The sequence below is a fragment of the Rhinolophus hipposideros genome, assembly GCF_964194185.1.
Source record: "Rhinolophus hipposideros genome assembly, chromosome: 19".
NCBI lineage: Eukaryota > Metazoa > Chordata > Mammalia > Chiroptera > Rhinolophidae > Rhinolophus > Rhinolophus hipposideros.
This window is the reverse complement of record NC_138065.1, coordinates 5,195,475-5,223,422: the sequence shown is the minus strand read 5'-3', so window position 1 is coordinate 5,223,422 and position 27,948 is coordinate 5,195,475. Positions and strand designations below refer to the sequence as shown.

General features: G+C 42.1%; 2 protein-coding genes across 4 annotated transcripts; one reads left to right on the top strand and one right to left on the bottom strand.

The window, feature by feature from the left end:
• Positions 1–108: 108 nt before the first annotated feature.
• LOC308487442 (histone H2B type 2-F) lies at positions 109–27,687 on the bottom strand. Its single transcript, XM_081025682.1, has 2 exons — positions 27,266–27,687; positions 109–1,826 (listed from the first exon to the last, which is right to left on the bottom strand). Exons 1-2 carry the CDS (start codon positions 27,640–27,642, stop codon positions 1,805–1,807), a joined length of 399 nt encoding a protein of 132 aa, XP_080881808.1. The 5' UTR covers positions 27,643–27,687; the 3' UTR covers positions 109–1,804.
• On the top strand, positions 1,190–10,427 carry FCGR1A (Fc gamma receptor Ia). 3 transcript variants are annotated; one of them, XM_081025678.1, is made up of 7 exons: positions 1,190–1,328; positions 1,736–1,756; positions 3,170–3,424; positions 5,294–5,548; positions 5,854–6,138; positions 7,106–7,269; positions 9,004–10,427. In XM_081025678.1, exons 1-7 carry the CDS (start codon positions 1,298–1,300, stop codon positions 9,031–9,033), a joined length of 1,041 nt encoding a protein of 346 aa, XP_080881804.1. In that variant the 5' UTR covers positions 1,190–1,297; the 3' UTR covers positions 9,034–10,427. The 3 variants fall into 3 exon arrangements, with proteins under 3 accessions (XP_080881804.1, XP_080881806.1, XP_080881805.1); XM_081025680.1 differs by lacking the exons at positions 1,190–1,328; positions 1,736–1,756 and adding an exon at positions 2,417–2,522; XM_081025679.1 differs by lacking the exons at positions 1,190–1,328; positions 1,736–1,756 and adding an exon at positions 2,752–2,776.
• Positions 27,688–27,948: the final 261 nt, after the last annotated feature.

Sequence of the window (27,948 nt, the reverse complement as noted above, 5' to 3'; positions counted from 1 at the left end):
TCTACTCGTAGTTTCTTGTCTCTCTCAGAATCTCCTGAGTTCTTCTTAGACTTTTCTTCCTTGCTTTGCATCAGTCAGCTTATTGCCTATAATAATTTCAAAATCTCAGTGGTATACAACAATAAGCATTTATTTCTCACTGGAAGTTTGCAGGGCAGCTGGGGCAGCTCTACTTCAGGCTACAATGGCTAGCTGGCTAGCCAGAGCATGTTTTTGTCACGACAATCACAGAAGCCCAAGAGGGTGACAGAGAATGTGTGAAGCTTCCTAAGGTCTAGGTTCGAACATAGCACAATGGTGTTTCCACCCATATTTCATTGGCCAATGAAAGTCACATGGATGAGCCAAAGCTCAGGGTCAGGGTCTCCTGACCTCAGCCTCTCCTGAGGCTGTACAAATAGTGTAGATTCAGGGTAGGGTGAAAAATTGGGGTGAACAATTCAATCTACAATATTGTCATCATTTTTAATTCTATCGGTGAGATTGCTACCCAAGTTCCATTTGCACTCATTCAACTCATCTTAGTTTCTGTTTAGTTTTCTTTCTCTCTTAACAGAATACCTAAAAAAGCTTTTCATATCGGCCCCAGGAACCAACTCATTTTGGTAACATAGAGCTTCCCACTTATATTCTGAAACTCCTTTCTTCTAGATGTTTCCACTCACACATGAATTCTTTTTCTTCTCTACAGCATTTGCATTAAATATTTTGTTTCCTTGGATATAGCCAAGATAACACCCCAAATTCATAATGTGTTTCAGGAAGATGGCTTTTTTTTTTTTTAATGAAAATTGGAGGTTGTTGCATATATTCCCAGAAGAGTAGAGGCTAGTTTATAGTAGGAGAGCTCTTGTAGATGAGTAACTCTTCGCATATCTCATAGAGGCTGATGTAGAATAATCTGGATTTAAATGATCAAGTCTTGGAGGGATTAGCCAGTCTTGGAACCAATTTTTAAAATAGGGATTTGCCATATTCCAGTCCCAAGCAACATAATTTGTAGAGGGGAATATAATCAGAATAGACTGTCAATAAAACATTAGCCCTTCCCTTAGATCCTTAGAATTTCATAAATCTCATGCCCAGAATTTTAAACTGGGGGTGGGGGGATGGGCTAAGAAGTATGAGAATTGGGAGCATATGCTACAGGAATTAGGCATGTTTCACAGAAAAGGAACATGACAAAAATGGTCAGAAGAGGCAATTTCCTTCCTCTTTTCTAATCTTGGCTCCAGTGTCCCCAGCAGAATCTCTTCAATGTCTTGCAGTTCACTTCTCCCATTAGCTTGGAGACAACATGTGGCTCTTGACAGCTCTGCTCCTTTGGGGTAAGTTGGGCTTAGAGGGGGTAACTAGAAGGGTACAGGTACTGTCTGTGGGGATTCAGAATTTTCTGTCTTCCTTTAGTATCCTAAGCTAACACTCATGAGCATGGAGACAACTGTATCTGTGCGTGTCCATGGTTTATTGGTGTTGACTACAGCAAAAGGATGGGAAAGGAGATTCTGAGAAAGGAGACCATCAGCTTGAAAGCATCGTTTCAAAATAAAGCCCCATCAATAACCATCTGTAGGCTATTAGGAGCCACTGGTACCTGATTTTGGGAAAGGGGATAGAGAGAAGCTAAAGAGACTTAAGCTGGCCCCTCAGAGTCTATATTAATTCTGTCTCCCTAATTCTCTCTTCCTTGTCATCTACTGATGAACAAATGTCTCTGTTGTTTGGTCTCTTGCAGTTCCCGTTGGTGGGCAAATGGGTGAGTACTGTCTAACTCAGCTTCTCTTCCTCTGGCACATTCCTGCTTTCAAAAGATAGGTTCCATTATCCTGAAGAAGAGAATATGGGGAGAGAATAGAAAGGAGAAAGATTTATAAATTATGTAAAGTCCATATATTCAGAGTATGCTTTTGATAAAATCCTGGTTTTCAAAGTTTCTAAGATTTCCTAAATAAGCCCTGACCTCTGGACTAAATGCCTACACACACACACACACACACACACACACACACACACACACACACAAGATGTCTGACAATTAAGTTCGTGACCTTTTTGCAGCGATGTTGCTAACCTTTTTTGATATCAGAAGGATTATTTATTATGAATTTTTACCAACTGGACAAACAGTTAACCAAGTTTACTATTTGGAAGAGCTGAAAAGGCTGCGTGAAAAAGTTAGATGACCTGAACTTTTCACCAACAATTCATGACTCTTGCACCAAGACAATACATGGCACTGTCTGTGAGGGAGTTTTTAGCCAGTAAACAAAAACTCTATTGGAACACCCTCCCTACTTGATCTGGCCCTCAACGACTTCTTTCTTTACCCGAAGATAAAGGAAATATTGAAAGGAAGACATTTTGATGACATTCAGGACATCAAGGGTAATACGACGACAGCTCTGATGGCCATTTCAGAGAGTTCCAAAATTGCTTTGAAGGGTGGACTAGGCACTGGTGTCGGTGCATAGCTTCCCAAGGGGAGGACTTCGAAGGTGACCGTAGTGATATTCAGCAATGAGGTATGTAGCACTTTTTCTAGGATGTGTTTGCGAACTTTATTGTCAGACCTCGCGTTTGTGTTTGTGTGTGTGTGTGTGTGTGTGTGTGTGTGTGTGTGAAATAGTGGGAAAAGGCCAGAATTGCAAATGCACAGAAGTAGCTCTAAGGCTTTTTCAACATGCCCCAAATTAGTTCCCTTTAGGAGAAAGCTCAGGTTTTTTTTTTTTTTTTTTTCATCCTCAGAGAGAATCAAGCAGGAACTGGAAGCTTCGAAGTGAGGAGTTTGGATATTGGTTACCAATGCAGACGCTAATTAAGACCTGAGATTACCCCTCAGAGTGAGGATAGCACAGAGGATAAGAAAATCACCTCCAATCTATTTGCCCCAGTTTAAAACCCTGCTTCATTGCTTACCAACAGTGAGAACTAAATTGGTCATTTAATTCTCAGGAATGCAAAATCCCTAACACCCAGATGTAAAAACATGAACAGCTCTCTGCAGTAAGGTCTAGACATTCTTCATGGCTGACTTTTGTAGGTTCTCACTTGCCTATTTTTAAATCTAATCTAAATATACATTTTTTCCCCTTGTGCTGTACACAAAACCTTACCAATTACTCAGAGCCTTCCTTTTTAATCCACTTTTCATCCACTCCCAACAAAACAGACCCCACAAAAGCAGTGATCACCTTGCAACCTCCATGGGTCAATGTGTTCCAAATGGAAAACGTAACCTTATGGTGTGAAGGACCCCGCCTGCCTGGGGACAGCTCTACACAGTGGTTGGTCAATGACACAGCCATTCGCACCTTGACCCCCAGCTATAGCATCACTGCTGCCAGTTTCAATGACACTGGTGAATACAGGTGCCAGACAGGCCTCTCAATGGCAAGTGACCCGGTACAGCTGGAAATCCACAAAGGTAAGTATAGCATGGTGCAGGAAGGCTGGAAATCATGAGGTCTTCCTGTATGTTTGCTCCTTTCTGGATGTCACATGTGTCTTTGTTGATTTATCTAAATGTGAGTCTCAGCTCTATGTGTCTATCAAGTGAAATTAAGTCAAGATACTCAAAACATCACATTAGAGTCCTTAAACTGTGCCCCCAAAGCACCCCAACTGGAGTCGCTGTGAATAGGGTATCTAGAGTAAAACTCAGACCCTAAGATTTTATCATTATTCAAAATATCTAGTTTTGTTGAAAAAAGTTATGCCTGCCCACAGTTAATAATACTAATTTGGAGAAATGTGCAACGATGAACAATAACATCTCTTTCCCACCCCAACCCCCTAATCCCACCGTCACTTGCCACAAAAACAAAACTGTTAATAACATAAACTTTCTTTTTTAATACTTAAAATACCTTGGAGGTCTGTTTATATCAATTGACATCTACCTTGAACTTTCAAATATCTGCCGTATGGCTGTGCAATAATTGATTTAACCATTCTCCCTAGTAGTAAACTTATGGTGTGTTTACATTCTTTGCTTTTATAAACAATGCTGTAATACACATCTTTATACATATCATCTGGGATGCATTTCATAGTACATTTGTACGATCATATTCTGGACATGGAATCACTATGAGACTTTAAGCATTTTAAAGTTTGATGAATAGAAGCAGAAAAACAGCCCATCATCCACTTAAGTCTGCAAGAGGTTTCTACTTACCAAGAGATGGAAACTACTCTTTAGGGCAAAATGTTTTATTATTGAGGACAAATAATTCAAATGGGTTATTTAGTTATTCGAAAGCAATAAGTTAAACTGCTATGTAAGCGATAATGCAAAAGTTAATCTATGCTGGAGGCAGAATTAGATTTATGCGGACTAGGTTGCTTTTGAAGGAAATGTGTTTTAGCTGAAGGATGTGGAGAATGTCAGAGGAAATGCTACGCATTTCTCCTGTGTCTCTTAGGACTCTGGGAATCAGTTCCTATGCTAGAGAAGTGAGGGGAGATGACAGCACTGTTTTCTCAAAAGACTTTATGTAATTCCAGCAGAAGTCCTTCATGGTTCAAATGGCAAATAATGAACTCGGCCTGGGAAGAGGTCGTTTTTTGTTGCCTCTAGAACCCCCGGCATTGGTGACTTATTAAGAATAATATCTTTCACATTATTTTCTACATTATATTGTATATGACATTATTACATTATGTCAACAAAAGAGTGCTGCCACCAATCCAATCCCAACAGGAGTCCCCAATCTGCAGTGCGATAAAAAAGATAAACTTTATTCAGGTGACAGTTTACAAATAGGATAAGACAGCCTCCAGAGGACACTGAAAATGTGCTCCTCTGAGACAAAGGGGAGGTCCACTTTTATAAAGTTCCCACTCTGGTTCCCTGATTGGTCATTTCTATGCAAATGAGGAATCCAAATTTATAGTCTGATTAGTCCAAGTAGCACTGTCCTGATTGGTCGGTTATTCGTCCTGATTGGTCATTATGGAGGGGCTCTGATTAGTCAGTAAAGATGCAAATGAGCACATTGCCCAGTTGAAAAGGGCAGATCTCAGGCCATTGGTTGAAATAATTCCAGGAAACTATATAAGGGGGTTCAGCTGGCACAGTGCAGGAGGCTGGCAGTCGGTCTGTGTACAAGATTACGTTTCTTCCCAGGAAATCTAAAGCTATTTGAGGAATAGGGGACAGGCCTCAGATTCAGCAGAGCTCCAGGTTGGAATGTGAGAAGGAGAAGTAGATAAAGCCCCACGGATTCAGCTTTGGCCTCCTTGTACCTCTGCCACTGTATACCTACCTACATTTTGGGTCCACATTTTCCAGATTGGGTACTACTCCAGGTCTCTAGCAGAGTCGTCACCGAAGGAAAACCTCTGGCCTTGAGGTGTCATGGATGGGATAATAACCAGCTTTACAATATGCTTTTCTACCAAAACGGCAAGACCTTTAAGTTTTCTCCCTGGGAATCCAAATTCACCATTCTGAGAACCAACCTGAGTCACAATGGCATCTATCACTGCTCAGGCATGATGAGAAAGCATCGCTTCACATCAGCAGAAGTGTCGATCACCATAAAAGGTATTGTATCTGAGTAGTCATAGAGCTATAGTTTTAAAGAGCAGCAGAACCATCAGAAATCATCGCTTTGACTTGCAAATAAGAAAACTGAATTCCAGGGAGGTAAACTGCCTTACCAAAAGCCACGCGATGACCTGGGGTATTCTGAGGAAACCCCAAGAATACCTGTTTGTTGAAAGTGGGGAAAATTATGTCTTATGGATGCATTCTCTAGGGGCAGGTTTCCGAAGGGGGAGCGGCTATATCTTCTGCAGAAAGAACCTTGACTCTGAAGCAGGCAACTGTCAACTTTTCTTTTTTTTTAGAGCAATTTCCAGCCCCAGTGCTGAAAGCATCCTCTTCGTTCCCCCTCCTAGAGGGGAATCCGGTTAACCTGAGCTGTGAGACAAAGTTGCTCTCACAGAGCCCTGAGGTTCAGCTCTACTTCTCCTTCTACGTGGGCAATAAGACCCTGATGAATAGAACCACATCTTCTGAATACCAGATACTCAATGCTACAAGAGAAGATTCTGGGTTATATTGGTGTGAGGCCATCACAGAAGATGGAAATATCATCAGGCACAGCCCTGAGTTGAAACTTCAAGTGCTTGGTGAGTGAGAATGATGGGAACTGACTGGCACAAGAGTGGTTGCTCCCTTTTCCCTTATGGAACTGAGGTCTGTTCCAGAGATTTCATGGGCCAGCCAGGGAAAACCTATGAACAGGCCTTTCCACTCTTGATGAAAAACTATACTATTCTCCATGTAAATATCAGTTTCCTTTCCTTCCTCTATTTATTTCCTTCCTTTTCTCCTTCCTTCTTTTCTTCTATATTTTCTTTTTTTTTCTGTCCTTTTAAATCAGTTGTTACTGCTTTTTTTTTTTAAATTAAAGTTTATTGGGGTGACAATTGTTAGTATAATTACATAGATTTTAGGTGTACAATTCTCTTCTATATTTTCTGTTCTCTCTCCCTCCCCCCTCTCTTTTCTTCACTCCCTTGCTCTCCCCCTCTCACTCACCAGCAATTGAATCAACAATATATTGAGTTCCTCTCATCTATTGTCATAGGGATTGGGATATAAAGACACTAGGGTGCAGTTCTCACTTCAAGGAGCTCGCATGGTAGATTGGTATGATGGGGATTTTGTGGATTGCACATAAGTATCTGCTTAAGTGTCTATATTTGGCTGAGGTGGAGGGATGGTGAGCTCCAGAACAAAGACTCTTTGGGAAAAAAAGTTTATCTTCAATCCAAATTCATTTCAAGCATTAAATGGCATCAAAATCGCAGTTGTCTATTCAACTAGGGAGTAAGCCTCCTGACTTACTCCCTAGTAAGTGCTAGAGCCCTAGCACTTAAGCTGTTATGAGGAGACTGCCTCTTGTCCATACGCCACATAGTTCAGCTGGAGCCCCCTCCAACTCCTCCCTGCCCCCTGAAATTACGGTGTCTCCATTGGGGACAGGTATATCAGGTCTCAGCCAAACTCAGCCAACCTTCTCTTCCAAACATAACTGTCATATTCCTCTGCTTTCTAAAAAGCACATCTTCTCTTTGTCATTTTCTTTTTCAGGTCTTCAGTCACCAACTCACATCTGGTTTCATGTCATTTTCTCTCTGGCAATGGGAATCATATTTTTGGTGAACACTGTTTTCTGTGTGATAATACACAAGGAACTTCAAAGAATGAAAAAGTGGAATTTAGAAATCCCTATGGACTCTGGTCAGGGAAAGAAGGTAACTTCTTACCTTTAAAAAAATCGATATTTAGAAGAAGAGCTGAAATGTCAGGAACAAGAAGAACAGCTGCAAGAAAAGACACAGCAGAAGCCCCAGGAGGCAGGGCAGCAGCTCAGTGGGTGCCCACAGGTCTAGACAGGTGCTTCCCTTTCCTCTCCGTGTAAACGTTGGGGCACAAATATCCAAAAGCTGAAAGATGCTGGAACTCTGAGTCCCATGACATTGGACTAACTCCTAAATAAAGCAAATTAATGAGTTGACATCAATGAAGATAAATTTGGAAATGTAAAAAGTAGGGATGATTTGATATGAGACCCACTCTACAGCGATTAAAAGCTTGGAAGTCAAGTCTGACCTGATTATCTTATTAGGTAGTTTGAACGATAATATAATTCTGAGGACAGGGTGAAAAGGTAACTGTGTGCATGTGTACAAGAGATTAAGAGGCAGAAAGACAGAATGCGAAACAGAGAAAGAGGATATGAGGGAGACAAGAGGCAATAGTACAGACCAAAAAGTAAGAAATGTAACTTACAAATGACATGTGAGAGACTTTGAGAATGAGAGCTCACACCTGTGTGGTGCTGAGGATGGTTACTTCACAGCTCTTCTCGTTTAGTGCACCTGCAGGGGATGTGTCCGTACATCTTTCAGAGATACAAGGGAGTAACTCACAATAAGAAATGGATGCATTATTTTTGTCCTTTCATTTGAGGCTTTCTCATGCCCTCTCTGTATCGAGACACCAGGGGTCCTGTTTGTCTGTCCCAGTCCCCTGCCCATGTAAAGGCAGAATATCACTGCTGCTTTCCTTAATGAATTAAACCCAGATCTCCAAGCATGGCATTGTAAAGGAGAAGCTTCAAGTGGGGAGGGGCAACGATACCACAAAGCTCCATTTTGTAATTCCAGATTTACTTTACCTTTCTGATTTTCTGGATGACTACAAACTAGCTTCAAGATAACACTTCTCTCCCACTTGGGCTCCAGTTTGGAGACAAACTATTTCCCTGCTACTCCATAAGACAGCTGAGAGAAAACTGAAATATGTTTATGTGACTTTACTAAAGGTTAGAAAAAAATGAAAAAGGTATAAACAAACCTACCAACATGAATTAGAGATTACTTGATTTTTTAAAAAATGTAGCTTATCTGCCAAGCAAGGACACTTCCCTGCCTAGCCTGTGTTCTGGCTCCACATGGCAGGGCCTACTTTGAACACGCACCACCTAGAAAAACCCTCAAGCAACTTAGACTTGAAATAGATGGAAGCATCTATGGGCAGGGAGAATGCCCTTCTCCCCCTCACCTTCAGAAAAACATACAATAATTACCATTTAAATAGAAGTACAACAACTCCAACATTTGTATTAAAGGACATGGTCTGAGGAATGGCAGGAACTTCATCGATTGCACATAATGCTTGGTCTTGTGTACTGGGGCAACGGGGAAATGGGAGCTGCAGGGAATGAGGCCCAAAGACACTCTGTAGAGGTACTGTCCAGAGAGGACTCTAGCCTGAGGAATTGGGAACTGTAGCAGGATGTGACATTGAACGCGGAGGAGAGACCTCTGCCACCCTCACAGGGTGGAGAATTCCAAGGGGTCCCTGGGGCAGAACGTGGGTGACAGACAGGATATAGACAGGGCACTAATGATCTGGGTGGAATGGAGCTAATCATTGCTATAGCATTATGAAGTGCTTCCTCCCTCCCCACTCTCCATCCTCAGGCATGGAATCCTACACCGCATGGTATCTAACCAGGACACCAACTTCACATTGAAGAAAATGCAGGAGTGGGCCATGGACCCAGGACCCACTGTCAGATCACATACTGTACCACCCAGAAGCTGCTGGTTGGCCTAGTAAAGAGCTGGACAGCCTCCTGAAGGAACAACTGGAAGATACAGCTGAGATGCCATTCTCCAGAATGCCATATATTCACTGTGTCCCAGTAAGAAGAATATATGGGTCCAGGAACCAAGAAGTGGAAGAGTAATTCCATTTACTATTGCCCTTAATGACCCACTGGGGGGACTTTGTGCTTCCCAAACCTACAACTCTGGGTTCTGCAGGGGTAGAGGCCCTAGTCCCAAAGAGGGCAAACTTTCACCTGGGGACACAGCATGAGGCCCATGGGGTTACAAGTCATAGCTGATGCCTGGGTACTTGGGGCTCCTTGTGTCCAGGGAACAGTAGGCAAGAAGAGGGGTCTTTGTCTTGATGGGGATAATTGATCCAAATCAGCAGGAGATAAAGCTGCTATTGCACAATGGGGGTAGGGAGGAATAGGTGTGGAACTCAGGTAATCCACTTGGATGCCTCTTATTAGTCCCTTCCCAATTTTGACTTTGAATAGACAGATACAGCAACTGCAGGCTTAGAAGCGCTTAGTGACCAGGTACTCAGCACTCTCAGGAATGAAAACCGGGGTCATGCCATCGGGTTAGCCTCTGAGACAGTATGTGGCAATTGTGGCCCTGAGCCCAAGTGCAGAATTGGGAGCTGTAGTTCCCATTCTTCACTCTTCTACACTGTACCTCAGGAAGAAATGCCCAGTAGAATCCTGGAAGGGGTGCTTCCCAAACTTCTGTGGTTCAGTGGATCCAGGGATGGGGGGGATGACAGTGGACACGGAGATGTGCTGTTCAAATCCGTTTTCAAGAAATGGCTTGATGACCAGCACAAGAAATGCATTCAGCACTCTCCAGCTGTTAGTTAATGTGTTTCCCTGAAAAGAAGACCTAGCCGGACAATCAGCTCCAATGCGTCTTTTGGAGCAAAAATTAATATAAGACCCAATCTTATTTTACTACAAGACTAGGTCTTACATTAATTTTTGCTCCAAAAGACGCATTAGAGCTGATTGTCCGGCTAGGTCTTATTTTCATGGAAACAGGGTAGCTCCCAGGGTCTGCTTCAGTTGCCTCCCCTAAAGTCATACCCTACCTGGAGCGTCCTGCATCTCGTGCCTGAACAAAACAGGCCATTTCAGCCCAAAGCAGGACATGGTTGAGAGCAATATTTGCTCCAGAGCTACTTAGGGGGTTGATCAAGACTTTATCACGTTTTCATTGTAGTCTTTTTCTTCCTCAGCCCAATCCTATTTCCTCACCCTTCATTGGGTTCATCCCTAATAAACATCTTGCACCCCAAACTCTGTCTTGGCTTCTGCTTCCAGAGAGTCCAATCTGAGTGTTTTGTAAGCCACTGCAACAATTTATAAAGTCTTTGGAGTATTATAAGACCCATTTGTTCAAATAACACTTCTAGGGACATAGTTAACAGAACAAAACAAGTTGGTAACAATAAAGCCCGGGCACACACAGGAGAATAAACTTGATATTCCTGTGAGTGTTCTTTGTTTAATACCTTATCAAATCTGATTTTTTTGAGCTGGTTTGTGATGGATGTAAAACCGGACGACGGACAGAGGCTGTGTGCTCCCAACGTGTCCCGCGGAAGGCCCGGGCGCCACGCTGTGGCCACCTGTGCACATTGCGACCCGAGTTCGCCACGGAGGCCGCCGCCGCGCGTGCGTGGGGACCCAGCTGCGTGTAGCTGTCAGCGGCACGCTTTCCGCAACCTCTCCCAAAACTCCGTGAGAAAATTTGCTTCTCTGAGACGGTAGGGGCAAGAAAGGAGCTGCAGAGTGCGCTGTCGGCATCAGCAGTCGTGGGCAATTGTTCACTCGGGGCCGGCCGATGTGAGAAGCCGGCTCCGTGGTGGGTCCGGTAGGCAGCGGCAGGACGCCTCGCGGGAAGCCACAGGCGATGGTCGCGGCCTCCAGGAACGGAAAAACTACCGAGGCCAAGGCGGGCCGCCTGCTCGCCGACCTGGCGGCGGCGCCACCCCGCGGCCGCCTGCTGACATTGCAGCCTCGGCCGCCGCCTGGCGCAGGGGCTGCTGGGAGGCGCAGAGCGCGCGCGGCTGAGCGTTCCGCGGGGGCTGTGGCTGAAACCCCGGCTGGCCGACCACCAGGGAGGGGTGCGGGCCCCGGCGCGGGGGAAGCCTAGGAAAGAGGCGGCAGCAGGGAGGGAGCAGGTGGAGAGTGCGAGACAGCGGTCCAGTCAAGCACAGACCACCTCCCAGCTGGACCCACCACCATCCGCCGGGAAGGGGCCCCCGGGCCGGCAGGCCGCTGGGCAGGGAGCCTGCAGGCTCTTCAAGGGCTGCTCCGAAATGCACTGGGGGAACCACGGGGTTTCTCCCTCGGGTCCAAGGCCTAGTGTTTTATCCCGGAGGACAAAGGAGTTTCCAGGACGGAGAACAAGGCCCTGGAGGGGACTGATGCAACTAGTGGGGAGGAGGATGGGTGGGTGGGTTTGGGGAGGGAGGAGGATGGGTGGGTGGGTTTGGGGAGGGAGGTGGGGTGTTCTTTCGTCTCCCTCAGACTCAGTAGGGACAATACCCAGGGCCCACCCAGTAATTCTCAGAGCTCCCAGACCTAAGCACCACACCCAAGAGTAGACAGTAATGGAGAACAGGGAACTGGTTGTGAGGAGGGTGGGTCAATTGGGAGGGGGGGGTGTTCTCACCTTCCAGGCTCCCTAGGGAGAGCCCTACAACTCATTCTAGGACCACAGGAGGTTCTACAGCCCTTTCAGAACAGTCAGGGGGTTCCTTCTCAGGCTAGGTTTGGGGTAAAAGAGGCAGAGTTGGGTCCATTCTGGGTCTTTTGTGGCTCCCACATTCTGTTGGGAGAAACCCCAGTGCCTTTCGGACTTAGGCATTTTCCTGCTGAGGAGCCAAAGATGGTCAGACCTGTCTTATGATTCCAAGCAACTGGCTGGAAGGGGTTTGACAGCCCTCACTGCCACCAGGTTTAGTTGCAGACTCCAGAGGCAAGAAGGGGACAACAGTGGAAGCAAAACAGGAATCCTGGTGAGATAATGGTAGCTTGGATTACCATGGTAGTTAGTACTGGAGATGTTGAGAAGTGGTTACACTTGGAATGTATTTTGTAGGAAGTGCCAAAAAAGCTTGCTGATTGATTAGCTGTAAGGAATGTGGGGAAAAGGAATAAGGAAAAACTGCTAGAATTGGGGTCTGCGCAATACACTGTGTCACACGGGGTGGCATGCGGGGTCTCAGTTCCTGCTCCCCACATAAGAACGCAGGATATGGTGAGGCCAAAAAGGAACACACACGGAGCCATAGATAGGCGAGTCATACCACTAAAGTCTCTCTGGCAGCTGGGTTGGAGACACCGGAGGCAGGAGCCACATGATCTGCAACCCACCATCCACTTGTTTTTGCCAATCAACCCCACTTGCCAGCTCCAGTCCGCCATGCTAACTGCAATCCGCGCTTGTTAGCTCAACCACCATCTCCTTGCTAGACCCCATTTTCTGCTAGCGTAGCCATGGCAGTTATATTAGTGGCCCATGGCTCACTGGTTACAGCTGACGGCCAACTAGCACAGCTGATGGCCATCCAATCACAGTTGATGGCCATTTACTTCCTGAGCCAGCACCTTTCCACGTGAGGCCGAGAGCCTGGAAACTGCACTCCTGGCTCTGTCCCCACATACTGATTCCACTGACAGCTGATAAAGAGCAAGTTAGTGGAGCAGGGAAGAGAATAGCAAGAAACAAAACTTTTGTATTGGACATATACGATTCTTATTTGACATGTAAGTGTAACTGTTGAAAAGCTGTGGATATTTGAGTGGAGCTCAGGGAAGAATCCTGGACTAAAGAGTCATATATATGTGGTCTTCAGAGCCATAGGACTAGAAGAGACAATGTACACAGAAAGTACAGATAGAAAACAGAAAAAGGTCTAAGGCTGAATGAACCCTGGGATGGGACATGACAAATCTTAAAGATTGTGTAGAAGAGTTGGCAGCAAAGGATGTTGAGAGGGTATTGCTGACAAGGTAGGAGAAACAAGTGTCTCAAGAAAAAGTGATCAACGATGTCAAATTCTCCTGAGAATATCCGATGTGGAGTGGAATTGCGTTATGTCTGTAGTTCTATTGGGGAGGGGATACTGACATCATTACAATATTGACTTCTAATTCATGAGCATGAATTTTTTATGTCATTGTTAATATCTCACAAGAGTTAGAATTTTCTATCTGGAAGTGTTGTTCATCTTTTTGTTGATTTCTAGGTCCTTCATTTTGGAGAGTTATTGTAAATGGTATTGTGAGAATCTTAAATGATTATTGTCAGTCTCATAGCTATAATAGTATAAAAACTGAAAGACCCTAAGAGAACTGTATATTAAGCTTGGCAATGGAAAGCTGGATGTTGAAAATCCTGTCCATCAGGTCGTTTAGATATAGACCTCTTTACATAAACGGGAGCCAATAAAATTGTTTGCTGTCCTTCCTTTATTCCTCATTTCTTGCTTTGTTTCTAAAGATGGGGTCAAGCCCCCAAAGTGTAACAAGTCCATCTTCCTGCCTTCCCCTTACACCTCCATATCACACTAAGCACATATTACTCCTTAACCCGTAGACTTAGGATAGAAAGAAAGTCGTGGAGAGGGAGTATCTGTTAAATAAAGGGAGAAATTCCCAAACACGTTATGTGAGCTAATGGAGGTAGAAAATCTGTTCAGAAACGCTAGAAATAACTGGTTTACACAATCTGGAGAAAGAAATTCCCCAGATGTACTTTCTGAAAGATAATTTAATTTGAAGAAGCATTAACATGATCCCCAGTGAAACAGCAATCATCTGGAGTCTGGTTGGGACTTTGAGGCCCATTTCTTCTGGAAGGGCAGAAAAAGCCTCAAAGAGAAGAAATAGACATTTACAACAGGTTTGAAAGTGCCACATTTATTTTAGAAAATAATCATTTTATAACTTTAATTCAATCAGATCTTAAAATGCCACAGGCTTTGGGCACAATAAACTATAATTCAAATCTTAACCCTACACATAATAGCTGTTTAAATTGTAGTTTCTTATCCCAATTATCTCTCATCCCACTTTGAAATCTATATTGTGGCCCCTAATATCTAATTGTTATGGATTATTTTGATGTAGCAAACACTTATTTGCAGGGGATATTAACTTAATATCTCTTGCTATCATTGCCATAATACCAGTAGGTGGCTTTTCATCCTTCCTATTATCTTGATCAATTTACATAAATATTTTCTCTCTCCCCTGGTAAAACTATGGGCCTGGTGCTGCTTCTAAGGGTAGATCTTTGCCAATCTTTTCAGTTTCTCCTGTAGCTACATTTTATTAAGGTAGTCTACTTTTCTTAGGCAACTTTGATCATTTGTATTGCAAATTAAATATTCTATCTACATTTGTGAATACGGTTATCAAAATATACATACCAATTTTAATGTCTTCTACATCTAATGTTGCTGATATTTGTATTTTCTCTCAATACTAAATTTACCAAAGGATTAACCCTTTAATTTTCTTTCAAAGAACCAGGTTTTGGTTTTATTGCTTAATTCTATTTTGGGGGAGTGGGCAACTATCATCTATTCCACTGAATTCTGCTTCTGTCCTAATGTCTTTTAATTCCCTCAGGTTTTGTTGTCCCTTTATAAGCTTTCAAGTTAAAAGCTTAATTCATTGTTGTCACGCAGCAGCCTAGCCGACTGTCTCCTCATGCCTTTCCTTAAGGAAAGAAGTCTGTGAGACTGTGCCTTCTTGGGACCTTGCTTCACCTCTGTGCTTATGCTTTATGTCTCTCTGGCCCCCAAAAGATGGTTTGTCAGCCAAGGACAAGTAAGATTTCTCATGGAAGAGACAACCTAAGACAGGCAGAACCAGGTGGGGACCCCCACGAGCTACCATGAAAAATATGGAAAGGGGCATTATCTCTTTCCCCTGTTCAAAGAGAGCCACTGCTGACACTGGCTTTCCCTCTCACCTGATTGTGAGAGAAGTCAGGAGAGCTAACATCAGCTCTCCCTGTTTAGCTCAACAATAAGGTTTCAACAGGAGACACTTGTCCCCAGGAGGGTACATACCTTGATTAAGTCATCACGGAACTTTCTGCTTCGGCTGTTTGCAGGCGAGGGTGATTGGTTTACATCATTTTTCTTGTATGATGTATGAGACTCACAGACCGTGGAAAAAACAATGCTACTTCCTTGTATGTTTATCAATAAAAGCCCCCAGTTGGCCCGATTCAGGGCTCCAGTCCTTAAAAGACTGCGAGACCCTTGGCCCTCTGTGATTTAACTGCATTAAGTCTCTGTTTCTTTCTTGCTTAAAAACTTAACCTAACGCCTCCCCTTCTCGTTCCCTCACTGACCGTGTTGCGCTGGACCACATCTGGCGCCCAACATCCGGCACGAGAAGGGAAGGATGACTCTGAGTCGCAGGGTCTGCAGATACAGCTGAAGGGCTCCGAGTATCCCTCGCGACAACTATCTGGGGTAAGGAGGTCATCTAAGGACGTGGAGAATTTAACCAAGGTGAAGGGGGAAGTGAAAGGAAAATAACTAGTAATACTTTCATGTGTAAGAGTGCGATTGTGTGAGTGATTGATTATAACTCCACTGCCTTTGGCTACACAGTTTGAGTGGGCTCGACCCTGCAGTTCCGTGGTCACATCATATGGCATAACGGTGACTTGGCAAACAGCCAACCTGGTTCGGCAATTATACGATCGCACCTTAGCCACCACGGATCCTAAGGTCCCGCGAGGGACGCGGCCAGACGAGCATCAGGGTGGAATTGGAGTGAAACTCCTTTTCTTTTCTTGTCTAATCCTTTACTAACATGGGTAATGCAGAAAGTAAGTACAGGCCCTATATTGGCCTGCTTAAGCAGCTTCTTAAAAAGGGAAAACATAAAACCTCAGAAAAGAAATTAGAGGAGCTTCTTAAAGTGATTGAAATTCATTGTTCCTGGTTTCTAAACCTTGGAACGCTTGACGTAGATAAATGGGAGGAAGTCAGCCAAGACCTCCGTGAATTACATTCCAACGGAGTGTCGTTGCCAGGTTCGATTTGGGAAACGTGGGAGCTAGTTCATTCAGTTTTGGAACCGCTCCAAACAGACTCAGAAGAGGAGAGAGAAAAAGATGACAAAGATCAATCAAACAAGACAAAAGATAGTCAGGATGAAGACGAAGGGTCTGAGACAGCGTCCACCATCATACCTAAAAATCTGTATCCAGATTTAGACGAGTGTTGTAGAGACGCTTGTCCTCCTCCTGCATCTTTTCTGCCACCACCACCACCATCACCCTTTATGGAACAAAGGTTGAAGCCTTCCAAATCGGTTATATGGAATAACAATCCCCTTCTCAGTAAAAGTATCTCTCAGATAACTAAAAAGGGCATGCGCTCTTCGTTATCAGCTATAGAGCGTGGCATATGTCAGGCTAGATTAGAGGGAGACATAGATGCCCTTAATTTTCCCGAGGTCTTTAGACAGGCTGAAACCCCTACTGCAGACAATCCTGATGGGAGTCATGAGGCAGTCTATGAGCCCTTTCCTTTTAAATTACTCAAGGAGTTAAAACAAGCAGTTTTACAATTTGGAACAACTTCACCGTATACTATCAGTCTCCTCAAAGGTATTGCCGACGGCAATCGATTAGTTCCAACAAATTGGAATGCATTGGCAAAAATCTGCCTTACTCCTTCTCAATATCTCCAATTTAAAACCTGGTGGATTGATGGTGCAGAAACACAAGGGAGACATAATCAGACTTGTAACCTAGACATTAGTTCTGACCAGTTATTAGGAAAAGGACTTTGGGCTGAGACCCGTGATCAGTTAGACATGAAAGAATTGGCGGTTAGACAGTTAAAACAAATCTGCATAACAGCATGGGAAAAGATTGAAATAGAGCATAAAACCCCCTCCTCTTTCCAAAATATTTTACAAGGTCCACAAGAACCTTATTTGGACTTCCTTGCTCGTTTGCAAGAAGCCATTAATAAACAAATTACCAATCATGCTGCCGCTGACATTATTTTACAAATTATGGCCTTTGAAAATGCAAATAAAGATTGTAAGCGAGCTATTGGTACTCAAAAAGGAAAAACGGATGCAATGGGATATCTTCAATTATGCCTAGAGGTAGGGACTGGAGAATTTAAAGCCACTGTGTTGGCACATGATATCACAGGAGTTACTAAAGGAGAAAATAAATTTTCTGGCACCTGTTATAATTGTGGAAAGGCTGGTCATTCAAAGAAAAATTGTCCACGCAAAAATAAAAGCGGCTCTCAGCCACAAAATTCCTCTTCTCCTCAGGGTCCTAAACAACCCGGAGTTTGTCCTAGGTGCAAAAAAGGAAATCATTGGTCATCAGCATGTAGATCTAAATATCATAAAGACGGAACTCTCCTTCAGGGAAATAGAAAGCGGGGCCAGGCTCAGGCCCAGACAACAACTGGGGCCTTTGTGAGTCAGGCGACGCCCCAAAATTATCAGGAGGTGCCTCATTTTCAAAATTATTAGTAGAACAATTAACCTCTGCCACTGAAGGGAGTGCTGCTGTTGATATCTGTACAACTCAAGATATACTGTTGCTTCCAGGGGAAGCTCCCCTTCGTGTACCCACAGGAATAATTGGACCAATCCCTCAAAATACAGTTAGACTTCTCCTTGGTTGTTCAAGCTTAACATCAAAAGGAGTTACACTTCATACTGGCATAATAGATCCAGATTATAAGGGAGAAATTCAACTTATAATGTCCACCTCTGTTCCCTGGTCAGCTGAAAAAGGAGAACAGGTTGCTTAACTTCTTTTAATTCCCTATATACCCCCAAGAAAAAGGGGGACCCAAAAAAGAAAAACTGGTGGATTTGGGAGTACCGGCACAGCAGGTACTTTCTTAGCAGAAAAAATTTCTGAAATCCGTCCTGTTTGCCAAATTAAAATACAGAACAAAAAATTTGGGGGACTTATTGATACTGGTGCTGATATTTCTATAATTAGTTCTCAAGATTGGCCCACAAATTGGCAAGTACAACAGTCTAACATTAATGTTGTTGGCATAGGTCAAGCCTCTGGCTTGTTCCAAAGTACTCATATTCTTCCTTGCCACGGACCACAGGGACGAAAAGGATTTTTACAGCCTTTTATCGCTGACATTCCAATAAGTCTGTGGGGTCGAGACCTGCTCGCTCAATGGGGAGCAGAGATCTGGACACCCCACTCCTCATTTACCTACGGCAGTCATTGTTCAACAAGGTGACCTGGTGGAGTGGCTGTTTCTGCCTAATAATTTTGTTAAGACACTCCCGACCTATTTGGAGTTAATTTCAGAACTTGTATCCTGAGCTTGCACTAGAGTTCTTCATTTAAACGGAATAGAACTAAGTAAAATAGTAGTTCCGTTTAAAAAACAACAAATTACACATTTAAATACCCATTCTGAAATTTGGCAAACTGCTGTTTGTGGATATTTTGGAAAAATTGATAATCGTTATTCAAAAAATAAATTGTTCCAATTTCTTTTAAGAACGAATTGGATTTTACCCAAAAAATTAAGTTCAATCCCTATTTCACAAGGTGTTACAGTTTTTACTGATGGATCTAATAATGGCAGAGCAGCGATTGTGAGACAAATCAACAAGTCATTCAGACTAATTTTGCCTCTGCACAAAGATCAGAATTAGTAGCTGTTTTAACTGCTTTAAAAGATTATAATGAATCTTTAAATATTGTCTCTGATTTTGCTTATGCTGTACACACTGTACAGAACACTGAGACGGCTTCTCTGTCTTATAATTCAAACCCAGTTTCTTTTTAATCAACTCCAACAGGTTGTTAGAAACAGTCAACATCCATTTTTTATTACACACATCTGCGCTCATACTCCTTCACTGGGACCAGTGACGCGTGGCAATGCTGTTGCTAATTCATTAGTAGCCAATGCCCTTGTTACCGAGGCAACAGTTTCATTCTTTAACTCATACAAATGCTGCAGGCCTTCGAGCTCGTTTTCCTATTACTTATAAACAGGCTCCACAAATTGTTCCGGCTCCTTCAGTGTCATCTCCAATTAAGGCACCTGAGTCAAGTGCTACTGCACTTCCTACTTGGACACAACTTAGAAAGTTGTCTTGGGAGGCTGAAAAAAATTTAATAAGAGAAAAACTTCCCAAAACCGATACCAACGTGTTGGCGTCCATGATGGCAGTTCTTTCCATTGTGAGTTTTTTCCCAATAAGTGTTAGTACTGATGATTTTACCTATTGGGCTTATGTTCCCAATCCTCCATTATTGACACCTGTGACATGGAATAATGAGCCTCCTTTAATTTATATTAATGATAGTTCCTGGCTTCCAGGACCTGAGGATCAGAGAGGCCCAGAGTTTCCTGAAGAGGAAGGCCGAGAATTTATACTCTCTGGCCATACATCTTTAGGTTATTTACATACTCCTCTTTGCATTGGGCTTGCTCCTCCCTGTCTTCCTTTAACAGATTATGCCTGGACTATTCCAAGAGGAAAAGAAAATAAGACATATAAAGAATTATGATTTCTGGAATAGGATTTTTGACTCAACAATTTAGCACTCATAGCTTTCCTCCACCTATTCCTCCCTGTACTCAAAATAGTGATATAGTTAATAATCAGTCTAATGTTCATTGGGAAGAATGTCGAGGAATCCAAGCTTGTGTAATGTTTAATAACATCTATGGGACCGTAGTTGATTGGGATCCTTACGGAGCCTCACTCAAAGAAAAGATGCACTGGATAAAGACCTTTAAGTGAATTGTTTTTTGGAGGAGGACATTCTAGAGTACTTAAATCAGTATATAACGTCACCGTCTCCTGGTGGGACAGAGCTCTTGCTCCTCCTCAATTGAGAATGATTAAGCCCATCTGAGGCCCGTTTCAAAAAATTCTTTGGAAAGTAGCTTTGAGCCTTGAAAAAATGCAAGTATGGAAAGGTAATAGTTCCCAAAAGGGAATAAATCAAACTGATTTTCAGTTTCAAAAAACAAAGCTTTTTTATTTACGGGCTTATTTTAAAACTCCTTTTGTATTTTTAGTAGGAAATATTCTTGTTGATCAACCCTCTAAGCTAGTTCAATGTTCTCAATGTCGATTATATACCTGGGTTGATCCTCTCATTTATAATGCTTCTAGTGATAGTATTATGATTTTAAAAAGAAGAAGGGGTCTATGGATTCCTGTTCAAGCCCCTGGGGTATGGGAGGGCTCTCCCACCGTTCATATTGTTCTTCAGTTGCTTCTTAAGATTTTCCATAGAGTTAAAAGGTTTATTGGATTGTTAATTGCTGCTATTATGGGTATAATTGCTATAACCACTGTAGCTGCTGTTTCTGGCGTTGCTTTACACCAGACTGTTCAAACCGCTGAATTTGTACAAAAATGGCATGAAAATGCTAGTAAATCTTGGAATCAACAAATTAAGATAGATCAGGAAATTAATGTCAGATTAGCTGATTTAGAAATGGCTGTTGTATCTCTTGGTGATCAATTAGAAAATCTTCATATAATGGTTACTTTAAAATGTGATTGGAATGTATTTTCTTATTGTGTAACCCCTTTTTCTTATAATCAAACTCGTACCCCATGGTCTGAGGTGCGAGCTCATCTTTTGAGACATATGCCTAATCTCACAGTGGACATTTTACAATTACAACAAGAAGTGGATCAGATGTCTAATGCCAAACTTCCGCTCCTCCCTGGAGAAGAGACACTTTCTACGGCTGCAGAAGGACTTTCTACTTGAAATCCTGTCAAATGGATAAAGACTTTGGGTGGAGGGTTTGCGGGTGTTATTGCTGTTCTGGTTATTGTTTTCTGTTTATTTTGTTTAGTACTCAGAAGTGGACAAGCCACCCTCCGACGGGCAGTAAATGAATAATCTGCGCGGTCTGTGTTTCTCATGCTTCAAAAACAAAAAGGGGGAGATGTTGTCACGCAGCAGCCTAGCCGACTGTCTCCTCATGCCTTTCCTTAAGGAAAGAAGTCTGTGAGACTGTGCCTTCTTGGGACCTTGCTTCACCTCTGTGCTTATGCTTTATGTCTCTGTGTTTGGCCCCCAAAAGATGGTTTGTCAGCCAACGACGGGTAAGATTTCTCACGGGAGAGACAACCTAAGACAGGCAGAACCATGTGGGGACCCCCATGAGCTACCATGAAAAATATGGAAAGGGGCATTATCTCTTTCCCCTGTTCAAAGAGAGCCACTGCTGACCTCTCACCTGATTGTGAGAGAAGCGAGGAGAGCGATAACATCAGCTCTCCCTGTTTAGCTCAACAATAAGGTTTCAACAGGAGACACTTGTCCCCAGGAGGGTACATACCTTAATTAAGTCATCACGGAACTTTCTGCTTCGGCTGTTTGCAGGCGAGGGTGATCGGTTTACATCATTTTTCTTGTATGATGTATGAGACTCACAGACCGTGGAAAAACCAGTGCTACTTCCTTGTATGTTTATCAATAAAAGCCCCCAGTTGGCCCGATTCAGGGCTCCAGTCCTTAAAAGACTGCGAGACCCTTGGCCCTCTGTGATTTAACTGCATTAAGTCTCTGTTTCATTTTTGCTTAAAAACTTAACCTAACGCCTCCCCTTCTCGTTCCCTCACTGCCCGTGTTGCGCTGGACGCGACAATTCATTATTTTTAATAGTTCTTCTTTTCTCACTAATGAATTTTAAGGCTATGAATTTTCCTCTGACGGCTTCATGTAGTTTTTAATATGTAGTGCTCTCTTTATTTCTGAAGCGTATGTAATTTTATTTTGATATCCTCTATAATCCATGTGCTTTTCCTTACAGTATAAATCAAGGAGAGTAGTTTTAGTTATTTCATTGCATTATAATTAGTGAAGATGTCTTGTATGGTGCCAGCTTTTTCAAAACTTGTTGAGCTTTCATTTGTCATCTCACACTTGGTCAGTTTCTACCAGTATTCCATGTAAATTTTAAAATCATGTACTTTTTCTATTTCGGATATAAGATGATATAGGTATAAGTATAGTTGTGATTAAGCTTTTTAACTATGTACTTCAAATCCTTTATACCCTTAACAAGTTTTAGTTGACTTGATTTGTCAGTTCCTGATAACGGTGTATCTATGTTAACTTAACCACCAATATGATTGCTTTATTAATAATCTTTGTATCGCTTCTCGGCCTTTTGGCTAAGATCAAGTGTAATAATCTTTGTGTGCACATTCATGTAAGTACATACATGTGTATACTTGAGTTAAGTGCGAACAATTCATAGCTCTCCTTAATGGACTGCTGCTTTTGTGAATTTGAAATAGCCCTCTTCTAGTGCATTCTACTCAACTTTTACACATATACGTATGTATTTTTATATATATTTAAATCTATGCTTTTCTAACAACTTCTAGAGTTAATTATATCCTCCTCCTGAATATAATGTAAATCATAGCTTGTTTTATTTCTCTTTATTCTTGCCCCATGTCAATATCATCTATAATTTGAACTGCAGGTTTTTAAAAATAAATTTTTGGGGAATCCACACCAAACGATGGCTGCATTTGAAGTTCCTGTAATAGTTTTGAGCTCATTTCTTCAAAACAGTAGACAAAATGTGGAGCAGAGACCATAAATGTGAAAAGTTTCTGTAATCACAGAGTTACCTAAACAAAATCTTAAAATCCAAACTTGAATCACTAATCAAAACAAGAGGGGAGATTTCAATGCAAACATGATGGATACAATAAATTAATGCTACTTGTATGGCCCAGGATATCGTAAACAATGTCAATTGTGTCTGTAACCTCACCGCTTCTTAAGTTTGTTTTACAAGTAATTTGGTATATATATGTTATATATATCTCTTTGTTAATTGAACCTTTTCTGATTCATTTATTTCATCCCTCTCCTACCACCTGATTTCTAATTTCTCAATAAAGTTATTCCATTATAAAATTAGCTGGATGAATAAAGACCAAGTATTCTAAGACTTAAATTTTTTTTAGAATCTAAACTTCCTTATACTTAGTAATATATTGTTCTGGGTACATAGCCATCTTTGCTTCTGGTATCCCACAACTTCCTCTTAGAATCTTCTCATTATTGCTGGAATATATCTCCAGAAATTCTTTCAGGAAGGGCCTGAAAAGTTACCCAAAAGTTTGACTGGATATAGAAATTTAGTTTCAAAAGTATTTTCCCTAGGTTAAAAAAAATACTGCATCAGTATCCTCTTATACCAGTATTGCTCAAATGAGAAGTCTGATATAAACTTGATTCCTGTTTCTTTGTAAGAATTTTCTCTGGGTGTGTCTAGAATTTTCTCCTTAACCTTTATGTTCTGAAATTAACCACCATGTCTCTAGGTGAAGGTGCTTTTATTTCATCCTTATATGCTCAGCATTTAATGGGAACTTGCAGTCTGAGGATTTATGTAAATATGTACCTATGCACATTCTGTGGAAGTCTTTTTTAAAAATTTCCCCGGGACCTCCAGGTATGGCCACTTAGGTTGTATATTGCACAACTGCAGGGAACACCATTCGCAAAGATTATAACTTAAATGGTGCTCCTGAAACTGTGCAATACACAATCAGCAAAACTTATTTGGTAGGCCTGTATTTTATTTCTTACATTATTTCTGTTCTTTCCTTTTCAGACTCTTACTGGATGAATGTTGGAACATCTGAATCTATCATCTATGTCACTTACCTTTTTTTCTTATTTTCTATCTTTGTATCCTTTTATATGGCATTGGGGGGAGGATTTCTGGCCTTCATGTTTCTCCCCACTATACCTATTCTATTCTGGATTCAGTCCTACTGTTACATTTTTGTGTCAACAACCAAACTTTAATTTTCTAAGATCTCTAGTTAATTTTTCTTGCACGATTCACTTTTATCCCTTCTACTGTCTTTTTTGGTCAATTTTCTATTATTTCTAGGAATTTGGGGTGGAAGATGGGAAGAAAACAAGATGTATTTAGTATACTATCTTGAATAAGTAAATACTTTCTCTGGTACATTAGAGATGAAAAAAAGTTGCAAAACATTCAATAGGATCTCCTGACTATCAACATCAACTAACATTTGCAATGTTTACTGTCAAGCATTAGTCTAAGCCTTTTTATATGTATTTATTCATTTACCTTTCACAAAAACATTTTGAAGTAAGCGTTACTATTATCCCCAATTTAAAGATGAGGAAACTGAAACAGAAGGTTCAAGACCTTTCCTTAGTCACAGTACTGATAAAGAGAGCAGGACTAGGCTACAAACCAGGTAATCTGTCTGAAGAGACTGCTTGACTTTTAGATCACTTTTAGGAAATGTACCCAGTTTAAAAATGAAATATTTGTCTAAAACCCATCACAGATTAAATTGTCATCTTTATATTCTATACCTATCACAATGCAGTCACCAATCCTCAAAAAGATGAGTTAAGTAATTTGGCTGACATCTGACGTGACATCAGCCAAACCCATTTCTACATGTGCAACACTTGCTTTCTGGACCTAATCTTTAAAAGCTCCTTATCTTAATACCACACTCTTTTTTTCTTCTGTTGGAATGCACCTCCCTCCTCATCTGTGTCTACAATGCTGGAAAAGCAGGACCTAAAATGAGGCGGAAAAAGCTCCCCTCTAATCTCATCATTTTGACCACAAAGATACATTGGCTGAAGGGAAGTATTTTATCTGCCACTCTCAGGATTTTTGAATCTGTAACAGGAGTTTTATCTGGGTCAATAATTATTAAGGGCAGTTAAAAGAGCGTTCCAGGTTTAAGGAGCAAGAAAAAATTAGGAAAATGAATTAAAAAGCTAATTGGCATACTTGAGCTTGTCATCCTCAGATCAATTTGTCAGCATTCTGGCGATAGGTCAACAAACTGTCACTGAGAAGCTGTTTTATCACAGGTACTGGTATAGGCTTTGAGGAAGACCCAAAGAAGTAAAAAAAAAAAGGGGGGGGGCAGTTTCCCTATATAATACAAACACAAAATGTAAAAACAATGAAAAATAAAGAACAAGGCTACACAGTTCACAAAGTTACACAGTTAATTGTGAATTCATTGTGCAAGGAACAAAGCCTTAAGAGTTAAAAGGAGACTTTCCTGTGAACTAGAACGGGATGGAAAGGCTTAACAGAGTGAGATTTGAGCAAGAGTTTGAAGAACTGACAAGTTGGTAGTGTGACTAGCCCAGAGAACGACTGAGTACGACTGCTACTTAGAATGATATAACAAAAGCACAAAGGATGATAAATTTAATTAAGATACATTATAGGGCAATGAATAGAACATTTTAGCTAAACTGGAGGATTAGGAAAAATGAGTAATTGAAGAAGGTAAATTTTCTCCAGATGCTGGAAGGCCTTTGGTTTTAGGAGTTGGGATTTAATCCTAATGGAAAATTAATGATAGCTTTTGATGAGGTGAGCCAATTGACAATGCATAATGACTTCAAAAGACCATGAAAAACATGGTCCCTAGTCTTCAGAGAGAAGAGAGCCCCCGAACTTCAGGATTGTAGGAGAAGAGGCCAGACATACTCTTTGATGGTTTGAATGGGTGGAAGACAGACCACCGTAGCCTTCTCACTTACTGAGCAATTTTTCCTACCATAAAATGTGCTGTATAATGATTTCTTTCACTGAAAATTTTGGATTCTCAGTTGAGTCACCTTGCCCTGGCCTCTTGTCTGGTAGTTGCCAGGGAAAGGTGACTCACTGAGAATCCTAATTTCCCAGTGAAAGAAATGTCCCATTTTATGCAATTTTTAACTGGATGTAAATTTGAACTCCTACGTTATTTTTTAAAAAACCATTTTAAGCACAAAGTTGTCATGTAAATCCCCCAATTATCAAGAATCACTTAATTTCAAAGCTTGATTTGTCAAGTGACTTGGAAACTGATTTTTCTTTTGCCTCAAGGATATATTTTATTTGGTAAAACATTCACTGGCCTCTGTCAGGATTAGTCTTGTTATGCAAGTTTTGAACAGAGAGGCCCTTAAGAATTCATCCCGTGTTAATTGTAGCCTTTTGTACATCATGCCTCAAAACCTGCCAGAAACGAACAAAAAAACACCGGAGAACACTAAAAACCACCTCCTCAGTCTCATTAAGAAACTTGAGACGCACCTGGAAATGTGTTTCACAAGCACCAAGGTAGCTTTTATAACCAGGAAAGCTTGTTGCAAAACCGACAAGGTCCCTAGCCTTGGAGATAATTTTCCTGTGCAGGAGTGTAAACATATACTGCTCAGCGTTCACCAAGAGCAGTAACATTGGCTGGGTAGGACTGAAGTTTGACAGAACTGAGAATTAAAATCTTTGGGTCTTGGGTCTCAACCTCCACACGGGGGGCAACGTTATGGACCAGATGACTTGTTTATGGGTGGTCTATGCATTACGGGATGTTTTAGCAGCATCCCAGACCTCTCCAGCCACTAGATGCCAGTAGTACCCCTCACCTCCCCACTCCGCCCCACCCCGGTGATGACATCTGGATATTGTCAAATGTCTTTTGGACTGAGGGACAAAATATCTGGCTCTTTACTGGGCAGGAGTTAAGATACCTGGGCCGGCCTTAAAGTAGGTCAGACTATACAAACCATCGAATTTTTAGAGCAAATTTGATAAAATGTTAACGGTAGATTAAAAATTCAGTGGCAAATAGGGAACTGAACGCTTCCCATCCGTACACCAGAAACATACTCCAGCTCGTTTATTAGACTTATCAGACACGAGGAGTCCAACAGCTCAACCCCTCCAGTAAAGTTACAACACGGTGTCAAACCAAATTCTCGCTCATGTATGCCTAAGCTTTCAGGACCCCGTATATGAGGTAGGATTCCTTGAGCACTGTCGGCTGGTTACCAGTCAGAGTCGTCTCCATCTACAAGTACACTGTTGAGCCATAGGAGAGTGCGAGGTTCAAATACCCTGAAAAATCTTCCAGCCCCAAACCAAACACGTGATCCTGGGCCTACCCGGCCAGGCCAAAAGCTTACCAAGCTCCCAAGTGATTACAAGCACTTTCTCCGATAACTGAAGTGGCTCTGAAAAGAGCCTTTGGGGTAAAGCAGCTTCCTATGGCGTTCCTCGCGCGCTTACTTAGAGCTGGTGTACTTGGTGACAGCCTTGGTGCCCTCGGACACGGCGTGCTTGGCCAACTCGCCCGGCAGCAGCAGGCGCACGGCCGTCTGGATCTCGCGAGAGGTGATAGTCGAGCGCTTGTTATAATGCGCCAGGCGGGACGCCTCACCAGCAATACGTTCGAAAATGTCATTGACAAAGGAGTTCATGATGCCCATAGCCTTGGACGAGATGCCAGTATCCGGATGAACCTGCTTCAGCACTTTGTACACGTAAACGGAGTAGCTCTCCTTCCGGCTGCGTTTGCGCTTCTTTCCATCCTTCTTCTGCACTTTCGTAACAGCTTTCTTAGAGCCCTTCTTCGGAGCAGGAGCAGATTTCGCCGGATCAGGCATTGTCCCACGTAGAATCACTTCACACTGAGAGAAACACCACCAACAACAACCAGCTCAGTTGGTTCCGCGTTACTTATAGAGCCTGTATGCAAATGAAGACTCGCACAATACTGCATCTTGATTGGTTAACTTGCAACAGTGTCGTCATAGAGGTGGAGCCCATGTAAGTAAGATTCTGTCCGCGTTTCCTTAGTGGACATTAGAACACACGTCTTGTTAGCCAATCAAGACGTCCTATTTCACACAAACCAGTACGTTGTGAAGTAATGGCTTCAACTCGGAGGGTCTTTTCTGCTGTTGCTTTTC

Bases quoted from the DNA above. Each gene is read 5' to 3' on its own strand.
- FCGR1A (XM_081025678.1), top strand. From the start codon at position 1,298: ATGTGGCTCTTGACAGCTCTGCTCCTTTGGG. The intron at 1,329-1,735 runs GTAAGTTGGGCT...GGTCTCTTGCAG, and splicing joins GACAGCTCTGCTCCTTTGGG to TTCCCGTTGGTGGGCAAATG. The intron at 3,425-5,293 runs GTAAGTATAGCA...CACATTTTCCAG, and splicing joins ACAGCTGGAAATCCACAAAG to ATTGGGTACTACTCCAGGTC.
- LOC308487442 (XM_081025682.1), bottom strand. From the start codon at position 27,642: ATGCCTGATCCGGCGAAATCTGCTCCTGCTCCGAAGAAGGGCTCTAAG. The intron at 1,827-27,265 runs GTAAGCGCGCGA...TCTCTTCTTCAG, and splicing joins ACCAAGTACACCAGCTCTAA to GATAATGGAACCTATCTTTT.